At 34.2% G+C, this 13,414-nt stretch overlaps 1 protein-coding gene across 1 annotated transcript; it reads right to left on the reverse strand.

Moving 5' to 3' along the window:
- Positions 1–1,426: 1,426 nt before the first annotated feature.
- On the reverse strand, positions 1,427–12,672 carry LOC123530943 (uncharacterized). The gene is made up of 9 exons (XM_053517306.1): positions 12,567–12,672; positions 10,259–10,341; positions 8,863–8,934; positions 7,415–7,550; positions 6,147–6,241; positions 4,987–5,064; positions 3,218–3,449; positions 2,747–3,034; positions 1,427–1,695 (listed from the first exon to the last, which is right to left on the reverse strand). The coding sequence occupies exons 1-9, from the start codon at positions 12,613–12,615 to the stop codon at positions 1,451–1,453; spliced, it is 1,278 nt and encodes a 425-aa protein (XP_053373281.1). The 5' UTR covers positions 12,616–12,672; the 3' UTR covers positions 1,427–1,450.
- Between the last annotated feature and the right edge of the window lie 742 nt (positions 12,673–13,414).

Here is a 13,414-nt window from a genome sequence, read left to right on the forward strand (position 1 = left end):
TACATAACTGTAGAATGAAAACTATCAGGACATTGTGTTTAATGTGGAAACATTTCATTCAATTAAGGTAGAAGTGTGCACAGTACTTGATTTATTTAGATAAATTTAGACCACTATTTGGTTCTGCAGTATGATAGTTATTTATCTATGTTTTTAAACTATACTGAACTGAAAAGAACTGACTTAAAATGTTTTCAGTTGACATTGTGAACACACATTAATTCAGGAAGGGCCTAATTGCCCAACTGTAATCTTGTAGTACTAGTACAGCTATTTTATACCTGTATTATCAGACTGGATTTCATGAAGTTTATGAAGAGGGTGGGGAGTAGGTCAATATATTGTGGTGGGTCATTCGACATTTAGTGGCCACATGTTCAATCATAATTACATTTTTGGCAAAGCGCAATGTTGCTACATTGGTTTTAAATGAGTGACATCATCTGAGTGAAAGCCATACAAAATGTGAAAAAAATAAAACTCAGTTATGATAATTACTTATCATGACAAAGAATTTTTGAACAGTCAAACCCTCTAGAGAGACCGCGTCTATTTAGAAATCATTTGTCTCTATAAAGAGACCACTTGATCAGCTTCTTTTCGTAAGGTAACAAGCTGTATTTTCAGCAATGAATAGTTCGATTATTTCGCTTTGGTTGATCATGATGGCCAAGACGGGATAACCTTTAACAATTGTATCTAATTAGAAATAATTCATATTCATGTATACTTTAGTTACAACACAATAATTTTAGTTGATAATGAATGCCTTGGCATGATGTCATAATATAAATAAAACATATTCAGTTACAATATGAAGCCAGTGCTAGGGGGCGAGAGAGGTGTTGCACTGTACCTTATCTCTCATGAACAGACTCAATCAAACTGAGTCTACCATTATTTAGCATGGTTGCGTTCTAGCTTCTAAAGAACCCTTTTACAGATTTTATTAACTATCAGACCAGCAATCTTTAAGAGCCGTGTGGCGACTGTAAAAAAGCTTCCCGTACTTCGATTCAGTGTTGTTATATTTTCTGGTCCTTTAAGATCATGGAGTGCATTTAATACATGTGCAATAGAGTTCCGCTAAAGCCGGTGTGATGCAATATTTGCTAGCAGCCTCGGTAGCCTAGTGGTAGAGCATCCGCTTCGAGTGCGGGAGGTCATGGGTTCGATCCCTGGTCGCTTCATACTTAAGAGGTAAAAATGATACTAGCAGTTTATTTGCCTGGCGCTTAGCATTTAGAGGATAGTACTAGGACTGGTAAGCCCGGTGTCAGTACAATGAGACCGGGTTGGGTATCATGTCACGTGTCGCGTGGTATACCAGTGAGGCAGCACTATAAAGTCACTGCAAGTAGACACCGTCGTTCATAAGACTTACTGAAAAATAGGCGTTAAACGCGAACAGAAACACATGTTTTGTTACATGAACGATATCTTGTAAAATTTATTTTCGTTCACAGATATAACTTCCTTCAACATTACAATTTCTATCGTGCCATGCGAAAGTTGGTGTTGTATCTCTAAACATGCAGACACAGTCTTGGTCATGGCCATGTTTGAAATGGTCCGGCTGACCATCACTCCAATCGGCTGCTGTGTTATGCCAACGGTGACCATGTACCCAGGAGAAATGGTCATGTTTCGAAAAATCCTTTGCTCCTATCCAATACAATTCGTTATTAGAATAACCTGAAAATATATGTAACGTATACACTTAGAACTTAATCTTTCATCTGGGTCGCTTTACAAGAATAATACAACGTAGGAACCCATAACCTAGTACAAGTTTCGTCTTCGGACAAGATATTCTTCTCTCTTACGACCTTATCAAAGACTTAGCTATTCATTTAATAAATCAAATTATGGGTAATTATTCTATTTCTTTTTTCTCTTTTGCAATTGTAACGCGTAACCCTCCCTAACATTTCCGAATTGGATACAATATGTTCTTATCTGACGATGCAACAACTTTGATTTGGATCACCATGGAAACTAAACTATAAAAGCCATTGACCAAAAAAAGTATCCACATGGAAATGAAAAACAATAAGCGTTTAACGCTATGTTTCTGGATAAAAATTGTGCACGTTTTATTATTTTTTTTTTATTTTTTATTTTTTACTCAGAATAATAAGCATTAAATCGAAAAGGTACTTAACATTGTCCTGTACAGAACGGGATATATTGGTGCTCGTACCACTCCGAGTCTATCGGCACGCCCAGTATGTTTCCTTGAATGCGTACTCATCAAAATGTATCGCAGTAGTGTACAGAACAATGTTAAATAGCCTAATATTACAGCCGCGTACTCGAATATAACAAATACTATACAATAACCTCATATTAATACATTTCTGGCACTTTTGCGAATCATAATTTTGCTCAGCCTTATACTAGTTTTTGTTCCATATTTATGTGTAGCCTATAATCACAAACATGTTAACCATTGCTCTCGGGTATGCAAAGAGAATCTCATGTAGGTAGCTCCTAAAAGTGCTAAATATTTTAAGGCCGTGCATTGTACAATTTAGTCCTCCGAAACCCAAAAAAAGCATTTAACAAACAAACTGTGTACGTATATATGAACACTTGTATAATCACAATGTATTTTAGAAAGTATAATTCTGTTATTATATATTAGAGTCGTTTTTTCTTAAACTAATTTATAACGTTTTAGTATTGATATCTAACATGATAAAGCCTAGTTGAAACAGACAATAAAGTGTTTTTCTTTTCATACTAGTATGACTGTTGAGTTCTCTCCTCATTAAATGAGCTTTGTCATGAGTGTCTAGGACAACAAGATCCCCTCCTTGTCTTTTACATGATGCCCTTGCGTCATCCCAAGACAATGGCGTATGGTGAAATACAACATGGACACATAATTGCGCATGTGAATTTTGTAAATGTACAAAACCATCTTTGATTTGGCAGTGGAAAGAATTGCCATGTGTCGTTGATGACTGAGTGATTCCAGATGTTGTAGATATATGTGAAGATGGCTTTCTTGGCGTTTCTGTCCTTCGTACTGAAAGAAGCATAAATTGCATTTAATTTTCCAGAAGTAAATATTTCTGATAAAGTGATGATAAAACTAAGTGAATTTATTTGAAGCATAGACCCGCGTTGACATAACAATTATAAATTTATACTGATGACAATTTACTTTGAAATCCTCTTTACACATATTCCGTTAGATAAATAAATATACCGTCTGTAGTGGAAACCCGTTGCGACTGAAGTGACATAACTGTTGACAGTTCTGTAGGATGTAAAGTTGTATTCGCCTCTGTTGTCTCTATCTTATTGTCAGTAGCATTTGCATACGATGACGTCAGAGTAGCATGAGTCGGCGTCACGCAGTAATCATTACAAAAATCGGTGTTGCAACACGTAGGCACACAATTAGCATTGATGAATGCTTTTGACACTGCATCACATGCCTGCAGTTAAGATAAGCCTAGAAAAAGCTAAGGTTATACTATGCTTTTTACTCTTTAGCAATTGTTTACATTGTCAAACGACAAAAATGTAGCTGTAAATTATTACTGCGGAATTTTGTCGCATATCACATGTCTTTTAAATTGATATGTGCTTTAGTTAGTTATGTATTTTGGTAAATGGATCACATCTCCTATAATTTCCGAATAGAAATGTTGTATTATAAAATAAAAAGACGAAAATGAAGAAAAGTATCTTGTTCTATGCTGAATAATACTTAGGATTTATTTGCTAATGGGAACTTATACAAACATGAGAAAAGTACTAAAGTACTAAAAGATAGACAAGAGCACCGCCTTGCGGGTGCTGACGCTCATCTGATTTTTTTTGTATAATAGAAATGTTGTCCTACCCATGATTTTCTAAGTCTAAAAAGGGCCATCATTCTTGCAAAAAGCAGGATAGAGTTATGTTTCTTGATGTACAGTGTCCACTTATGATTGTGAAAAACTGTTGCAAGTTTTAAAGCAATAGCTTTGATAGTTTATGAGAAAAGTTGCCTTAAACATAATACTCAACCAAGAAAATGATATTCTAAGTCCAAAAGGGGCAATAATTATTGCAAAAAGCAGGATGGAGTTATGTTGCTTGCTGTACAGGGTCAGCTTATGATGGTGAACAAGTGTTGCAAGTTTCAAAGCAATAGCTTTGACAGTTTAAGAGAAAAAGTTGACCTAAACATAAAACTTAACCAAGAAATCTGATATTTTCTAAGTCCAAAAGGGGCCATAAATCTTGCAAAAAGCAGGATGGAGTTATGTTTCTTGCTGTACAGGGTCAGCTTATGATGGTGAACAAGTGCTGCAAGTTTTAAAGCAATAGCTTTGATAGTTTAGGATAAAACTGACCTAAACATAAAACTTAACCAAGAAATCTGATTTTCTAAGTCCAAAAGGGGCAATAATTCTTGCAAAAAGCAAGATGGAGTTATGTTTCTTGATGTACAGGGTCTGCTTATGATGGTGAACAAGTATTCCAAGTTTCAAAGCAATAGCTTTGACAGTTTAGGAGAAAAGTTGACCTAAACATAAAACTTAACCAAGAAATCTGACATTTTCTAAGTACAAAAGGGGCCATAAATCTTGCAAAAAGCAAGATGGAGTTATGTTTCTTGCCATACAGGGTCAGCTTATGATGGTGAACAAGTCTTCCAAGTTTCAAAGCAATAGCTTTGATAGTTTAGGAGAAAAGCTGACCTAAACATAAAACTTAACCAGGCAACGCCGACGCAGACGCCGACGCCGACGCCGACAACCGCTCAAGTGATGACAATAACTCATCATTTTTTTTTCAAAAAATCAGATGAGCTAATAAATGGTGACTGTTCAATTGTCAAACTAAACACGCTTTTAAATCATTTTATAAACCCACACTGAATAGATTTCTATTTGGTTTTCAAAATCCACTTCATCCTGTATTGTTGCAGTTTAAGATAAGATAACTGGTGTCGATTTGTAGTAACAAGAAATATCTATTTACCGCCTTTGATTCACATTGACCTCTGTAAATAATTTCTGGAAGGCTACTAAATTCCACAGGAGTGAAAAGCATGCAGAGCTGAAAAAAACATATATTTACCGCAGTATAAAATGTATATAACTGCTTCTTTATGTTAATGACATTATCCATTGTCTACGCTGAGGCGACGAAATATCACAGCATTCATCAATTTATAACTTTAAATCTTATCGGCATTTTACATAGAATCAGTTCAGTAACATTATACAAATATTGCCTTGTACAGAGGTTGATATAAGGATATATCGACCTGAAAAAGTAACATCGACCAGATATATACAAGTATTTATGATGAGGTGAATATCCAAGTTTATGGACCTGACTAAGATGTAATTCCCAAAGACAAATAGGCCGAGTCGAATATATCAATTTGGCCTGGTCCGTTGACTTAGTTATTCACCAATCGTATGACACAGTGTGTTATATTTTGTGACTACACAGTATGGTTAATGTTTCATTTTGATTGTTCATAAGAAAAACTTTGTACAGTCCATACACAATTTTTATCCAACTGTACCGAGACTGCTGATTGCATTACACTTTTATGGAAAACAGATATGATTTGCACGTGTTTGACACATCTATATTTAGTATAGCGCGTGAGTTTGTTTTGAGGAATAATTGTACGTTTACGTTTGTCTAATAGAATATGACTTTTTGTCTATGAATGTCCGTTTTACTTTAAAATTTGTTGTTTCGTTTAACGTTGCACCGACACATTTATAGGTCATATGGCGACTTTCCATCTTTGATGGTGGATGAAGATCCAAGGTGCCCCTCCGAGCATTATTTCATAACGGGTGGGAACCCGGGTAGAACCACCGACCTTCCATATGCCAGAAGTATGGCTTCCTTGCATGAAAAATGAATTCAACGCCCCGAGTGAGGCTCGAACCCAAATCGGTGAGTGGCAAGCGACTTTAACCACTCGGCCACGGAAGCCCCTATCGGTTCTCCGTGTGACCGGTCATTGTCCAATGAAAAAAGTGGAATTAATAACTCATGAAATAAACTTATATATTTTATTATAAATATATAATATCCGTAATGGAAAGCAACACGTTTATGCTCATTCCTTTTAACATGCTAAGGTTATGGAAAACTAAAAGCAAAATGAATACCTCATCTTTACCACAGATTTTTACATTTGTACACGCTTTGGGATCTAGTACGTCGCATGTATAACAATATGGGCCACGTTGTGCAATCGGAATTTCTGAAACATGTACAATTGTTATCATATGTGTTCAAAAGAAGTATGCAGAAATCCTTAACAAATTTAAGAACTAATAATATTTTCAAATATTTGATTATACAATTACATTTTGTGTTTGAGTTATTAGATCGTTATTCTGTTCTCCATGGCTTTAGCTTGCATGCCATGAGGTCCAACGTATTTGTAGCGTTTTGTTTTTACATTTGATCTTTTATCTGTTCGTGATGAAAAGATGGTTTACGAGTAATTTGAAATGATTCTTATCTAATTGTTAATCTGTGTGTTTGTGGTGATTAGACGCGCAGGGTTTAAACTTGTATACCGGGAGGATCGACTTACTATGGAAAGTTTGCTTGCTTATCTTATTGTTAATCTGTCTCCTTTTTATAAAGAGATTCCGTGCACTCTGATCAAGATCTGCTCTGTTCGCCATTCAGTCAGTATCTTTTTAACGGTTAATGGTACTGTCCAAATTGAAAGATGGACATGTTCATTTAAGAAATTTAGGAGGGTAAGTGTTAACAAACGTGTGGGAAACCTGAGCATACGCATTTAGCAAGCAATACATTTTTGACACTCTAATTTAGTACATGTTATATCGGACTAACAATCATAAAGAGTGAGTGTTGTATATAATACACCGGCGGATTTCACATACGAACCACCACAGAGAAATAAAATCATGTCAATACGTAAGGTTGATATTGTAGTATAAAGTTCTTGTCCTACATATCACCTTTTTATAATATTCCTGCCTCCTATTCTAATATGCAAATTTAAAACAAAGAATTTAGTATCTATAGCAGACAATTAAGTGCATGCCATTCTTTCACATTTTCTGTAAACCTGTTACAATACGAAGTTTGAAGAATTATATGGTACTGTTGTATTACAAGTTTCGCTGTAAACGGGCAACGAAGAACTTGACATTATCATTATGTACAAATTGAAATATAGTCTGTTTCACTTTACAAGAGTAACGTAGTTTCTGACATTAAGTACACTCTACAATGCACTTTTCTGTATACTTGTATAAGGGCAACGTACTATTGGACATTATGTACAGTTCAAAATAATTTGTTCATTCCGTATGGATTTTAGTATAATCAATATATTTAAGAGCTATTTTAATTCACAAATTTTAAATATGAAGAAATTCTTGTGTATATTTACCGTGTGATCCACATCCCTTCATGTTGCAGAAGTCGCCTTTGCAACACTCTACGCATGTTATGATGTCAGCGGAACGTTTATTTGCCATGCTTGTTGACCTTCTATCGTCAAGTGACGCCGAAACAGCAGGACAACTCTGGTAATATGCAAAAATTGTTCATGAAAGTACGATATTTTATACATCTGTTATATTCCTAAATTTGCTTTGAATAATAACATTGTAATTTTAATAATATCAGCTTTAAAAGTCGCAGAAAATGTTTTAAAAAGGTGTTTCCCGTCCGCGAATACACATAATTATGAACTCGTATCCGATAGCTTTACGAGGGGAATTCAGAAATCTTGAGACTGCCATATGAAATATAGAAAAATCTGTATTTTAGCATGTGTTTACACCAGTCACTAAAGATATTAACCCATAAGAGAAACGAACATTTCCCTCCTAGCTATCCATGGCCAGAGGCCGCATAGTAGTCTGACCTTGGTATACTTTGTAGGCATTGATACGCTGTGCTACCGAGAGTGCTACTGGAATTTTATTGACACCTTAAAAGCATTTTTTTTAACAAAGAAGTAAAAAATCAAAAATAGACCTGCGTGTTTGACCTTCTTGTCTTTAAACGCTGCTATTGAATATTGCTCATGTGTGCAGTTGCATTGACATGAATAAGACATATGCCTAGTAAACCAGTCTTGGCAAGGTAACATAATGTTTTCTGATTTTAAACCCTTGTCACAGTAACAATGCCAGTAATAGTTCCGCCGTATGCTCTTGGTTTTTTTTTACTTCTTTTTGTTTTTGCACAACAGAATCTTTGGAATGGAAGAAAATTGTGTAAAGAACCCGTTTGCATTCTGGAGTTCTTTTTGCGATAACTAGTCGTTCTTGCCCTTTTTCAATGTTTCATCCCATGTGAGTATATTTCAAGTCTTCTTCTACAATGGCTCATACAACAGTAATATTATGGGCGGATACTGACGTTTGAGGGCGCCCGACAAGAGGTAGTTCTTGGAATCTAGATTCTCACTAAATACCTTTACCCGCCAATACCCACTGGTTTTGAATGGGGACAATCACCGTTAACAGTTTTGAGTTCTTTTGAAGTCTGCTCGGCAGATATTCTCAGATAACAGCGCATCTTAATGAATAAGCTAATTTTCTTCCTACTTTGAACCTCCATGCTTACGATGAAATAATATCTTAATTTGAATACGTGTGGAGTGTTAAAACGCTTGTAACTCTGCTATAACAAAGCTAATGATATTTGAATTTTCAATGTATATAGCTATTGAAACAACCTAGAAGCCCATAAAGAAATATGCTTCTATCTTTAATAGTTTCTACGGAAGTGCGATAGTCTCAAAATGTTCTGAATTCAGCACATATTATCATGTTTCTCTTACAAACTTAAAGTTTGCATTTACAAATCAAGTCGAAATAGACATACCGATTTGGATAGGCAACCAGAGTTATACACTATGTTTCCACTTGTTGTTACCACTTGTTGTGTAAAACAATACTAAAACAAAGCAATATGAAAAGTGAAACGATTTTTCAACGTGGGATCGAAATACGCACTGTAACACGAGAATACATCTTTCATTGACAGACATAATCAAAAACTATACATCATTACTTACTTTGAATGAACACTTGCGTTGTTTTTGTCATCCAGTATTCAGTAAACAATCAGATCACATTTTTAAATATTATATACTGCAACTTTCAGTTCTCTACAAGCTTTTACCATATTGTATTGATATGACATATATTGTATACATAAACTTATAAAACAATTTAAAGTAGCTATCAAGTAACTAAGAAAATGACAGACTTGCAATAATGACCCAGCATGTCTATTTTACCATAGACTGATACAGTTTTTACTGGTTCTAAACATAATGCCTATCATTTTTAACAATAATAAACTGTCACACCTGTTAATAATACTGTATAGGGCAAATATGAATGCTTATAGTAAGATATAATTGTAAGATTAATTTGTATGCATACATGTATCAACTGTACCGCTATAATTCAGAATAGCTATAATATCATGTACACATTTATCTTCTTTCTTCTGTTTTCCAATATCTGCCGAACCTCTTGCGAGTACATTGACATTTGGTGCGTTAAGTCAATAAGGACTTACTTTGGGTAAACACTTGCGTTGTTTTTTCTCATGATCCAGTATTCACACAAACGATCATATTGCATTTTTAAATATTATTTACTGTAACTTTCTGTTCTCTACAAGTTTATTTAAACCAGTCGTCCAATGTGAGCATTTACTACATTGTGTTGATATGACACATATTGTAAACTTAAAAAATAAATTGCTATGAAGTAACTCAGAAAATGACAGAAACAAGCAATAATGACTCATCCTGATCATTTTCACAAACTAGACAGATAAAGTATTCGGTAGTTCCTAACATAATGCTTAACAGTTTTAACGTTAATAAACTGTCACATCGGCTAATACTGTATAAGGCAAATATGAATGCTCATAGGATAACATAATTTTAAAGTTAATTTGTAAGCATACAATATCATGTACATACTTATTATTCTTCTATGTTTTTCAATTTCTGTCGAACCTCTTGCGAGGACCTAGCCAGTTGGCGCGCCAAGCCACTTAGGATGTTAAAAGAATAGTTAAAGGGACTAGTTATAAGTTCATGTACACATTTATTTTATTTTTTTATTTTTCCAATTTCTGCGGAACCTCTTGCGAGGAAGTAGACAATTGGCGCGTTAAGCCACTAAAGATGTTAAAAGAATAGTAAACGAGAATTATGTATATATGATATATTAGATATTTTTATCATTTTATGCAGTACCTCATCAGAATTGCAAACTGTCATCTGTGTACAATCACTCGGAAATTGTACATGCATGCACTCCAAACATCTTGTGCTATAACCTGTAAACAGATTATGCCTTTTATTAACTACATATCAATTATGAAGGTTGCTATCCCACCTGACATTTTCTCGAACGGAACCATGTCTATCACTACTATTTCTAGTGTCCATTAAAGTTGGATGTTTGACAAAAACTTTGATTATTCCTGACTGTAAAAATATGGCACATAAAGGAATAAAACTTGAGCGTTTTTTGGGGTATAACACTGTTTTACACATGAGCCTTCTAGACTTTTCAAATATTCAAAGGTACACTTCTGAAACTACTCTGACATTAATAGTATATTTACATTTTGTTGAATCTATAAAGTTTTCCAAGAAGAGATTTTGCCGTTAATGTATAGAATATAAACAGATGCCTTTTTCATTTACACAGAGGTTACCCGTGAATCCATCCTACTTGATAGAAGAGATCGTTAACACGAGAGTCATCATAAGTTTAACGATAACGTTTATTAAATTGTAGCGTTTAAAGTAGATGTCTAATCACAAATTATTATGATTTCTTTAAATTGTCATAGGAGAACCTTTCTTGACAAAGAAGTTTTAAAACTGTACCTGAATATCTAAACAAAGTTGGTCTTTGCATGAAACAATACTGTGTCCTAAAACAACTCCCATTTTATTCTTTTATCTGCCATACCATTTTATGAAATCTCTTCAGGAGTTATAATGAATTTATCGTCAAAAGCCTACCTAAATTGACCCTGAATGTTACAGAAAAAAATCACGTTATATAGCCATCATGTACGCGAAGCATGCTGGTTTACTTACCCGTCAAAATGATTCAAAATTTGGAGTACATACATTTCGTAATGTTTTGTACTTGTTCCTTCAAGATAAAGTATGTAAGTATAGGCTTTAAATGTACTTCCTTTCAACTACTCCATGTATATTCATGATTTTGATACAGACTTTCATAACATCATAAAAGGTAAGGATATCGCATGTGTATGCACATTATATATGTTGTGCACTAGCATGATACTTTCTATGATAACATTTTTTGCAGGCGAATGCCGTAATTGAAACGAATTCGTGATCTCGACCGACCCATTCCACGTAACTTAAGTTTTGTAAATCAGACTACTTGATAACGCATTATAGATAATTTATCAAAAGGAAGGATTTATGCAACACTCTGCCTGATTGGAAGAGCGTGTCTTATTTTTACTCTGTTGATTTTGCAACGCTGAGTGAAACGTCAGACAAAGCGTTTATTCTTAATTAAAGCTAGGTTTCACTCAGTATATTCAGCAAGACTATTTATATATCTAAAAATGATAAGTAAGTTTAATAAATATAATAAGAACCTGTTCAAATACCGTATAGCGGGTTAAATCTGCGGGTTTTTATTTCTGCTTTTTCTGTGGGTTGAGGCTGTCACGCAGAAAAAAAAATCCGCACATTTAAACTATCAGCAGAATTTTTGACGCAGAAATAAACTTTGATATTTCGCTTTTGTTATCAATCTTGTCCACGAATGAATGGTTACCGTTTCGGGCGTGCAATCTTTACAAGTGTATATCACAAAACACGCTAGGTTTATGAACAATTAAACAAACTTGTAACTGCTGTAACTGATTTTGACTGTGTACTAGATTTTGCATTTGTATATATTTGTAAATAAATTGTAATTTTTTCTACCAGCAGTGTTACATTTTATGAAAATGTCTTTCAAAATGAATTACCGGTACTAGACCTATAGTATTTTTTTAACTCTAAATTCTGATCATGCACGGTATTAAAAAGAAATCAGGTTGATACATAAATCAGCTGTGCCAACTTCACTGTCCAATATTCCGACCTAGATAATGCCACCAGGACGTAACTGACGAGAACGACGTTAATTATGATGTAGTAAATGCGCTATTTTCCATGCGCAGAATTCACTTCCGGTTTATGCAAACCGCAAAAATTAATTCCTGCTTTTCTCGAAAGTCGCAAAAATAAAAAACGCAGAAATAAACTAAGCCCATTTCAGGACAAAACCGCACAATAGTGAAAATTGAAAAGAGAACCATTTAAATTGTTAAAGTGTGGTATTTAGTTTTGCTATTTGCAAAATGTTAGATAGATGAAAGAATAACACAAATGATATGAAAACATCATTAACTTATTGTCTTACTACAATTCGCCGACCATCTTTTTAAAGATATTTCTTTTTTCTTATAACATCAAATATAATCTATAAAATACTAGCTTATCAAGAAATAAGACTCACCTAGTGTTACAGCATTAAAAAATATGCTAAGGAAACTTAGCACTCTCATCCCGAAACTCTTTCGTTCCAAACTTAGACAGAGAGAAATCGCGTACTTACATGTTTGATATGAATGTAGGTCATTCTGATTAAAACCTGTCTTTAGATATCGTTTAAAAGTGCTTCAAGTTTACATAGTATTCAAATCTTTACATATGATCAAAAGAGTTTACTTATTATAAACTGATATCATGCTTTTATTTGACTGGCTTATTTCAGTTTTGAACAGTGAAATGAACTTCCGCAAAATGAAACTTTACAACTGAAAAGTCATCGTCTAAAATTAATATTAAAACTGCGTTACGTACACAAACAAAAATGAAATCTAAAATTCATTTAATATACAAAGTGTATATATATATATATATATATCGGTTATAACTTACACGTAAGCTCAGGTTATATAAATCCTTGACATTTATATTCGCAACTTGTATTGGCATTGACTTTTGCAAATGATAAACGCCAAATTCACAACTTGATTATCCAGAAGTTATTATTAATTAATACATGTATGTGAAGGAACAATTGTACCTTAATAACAACTGTAAGAAGATCTTATGGAAGCATAGAAAGTAACCCAGCAAAATAATATCAAACTCGGTTTGATTGAGTTTGTTCATGAGAGGTTATGAAATATGCAATAACCCTGTCACCTAGCAGCACCGTAGTGGAATTATATTATAAAAATTGAAACAAACTCCTTGATCCTAAAGACAAATAAATGGTAAAACAACACTAAATCCAAGTGCGGAGCTCGAGGACACTTTACAGCCGCCACCTGGCAGACTGCATAAACAGGAAGACCC

This window comes from Mercenaria mercenaria, chromosome 11 (assembly GCF_021730395.1).
Source record: "Mercenaria mercenaria strain notata chromosome 11, MADL_Memer_1, whole genome shotgun sequence".
Taxonomy (NCBI): domain Eukaryota; kingdom Metazoa; phylum Mollusca; class Bivalvia; order Venerida; family Veneridae; genus Mercenaria; species Mercenaria mercenaria.

What these genes read in the sequence shown, in the direction of transcription:
- LOC123530943 (XM_053517306.1), bottom strand. Translation starts at nt 12,615, where the DNA reads ATGAGAGTGCTAAGTTTCCTTAGCATATTTTTTAATGCTGTAACACTA. An exon ending in CAGTTTGCAATTCTGATGAG is followed by an intron (nt 8,935 to 10,258) that starts GTACTGCATAAA and finishes GCTTTGTTTTAG; the next exon opens with TATTGTTTTACACAACAAGT. An exon ending in AGAACTCAACAGTCATACTA is followed by an intron (nt 1,696 to 2,746) that starts GTATGAAAAGAA and finishes ATATATTTTCAG; the next exon opens with GTTATTCTAATAACGAATTG.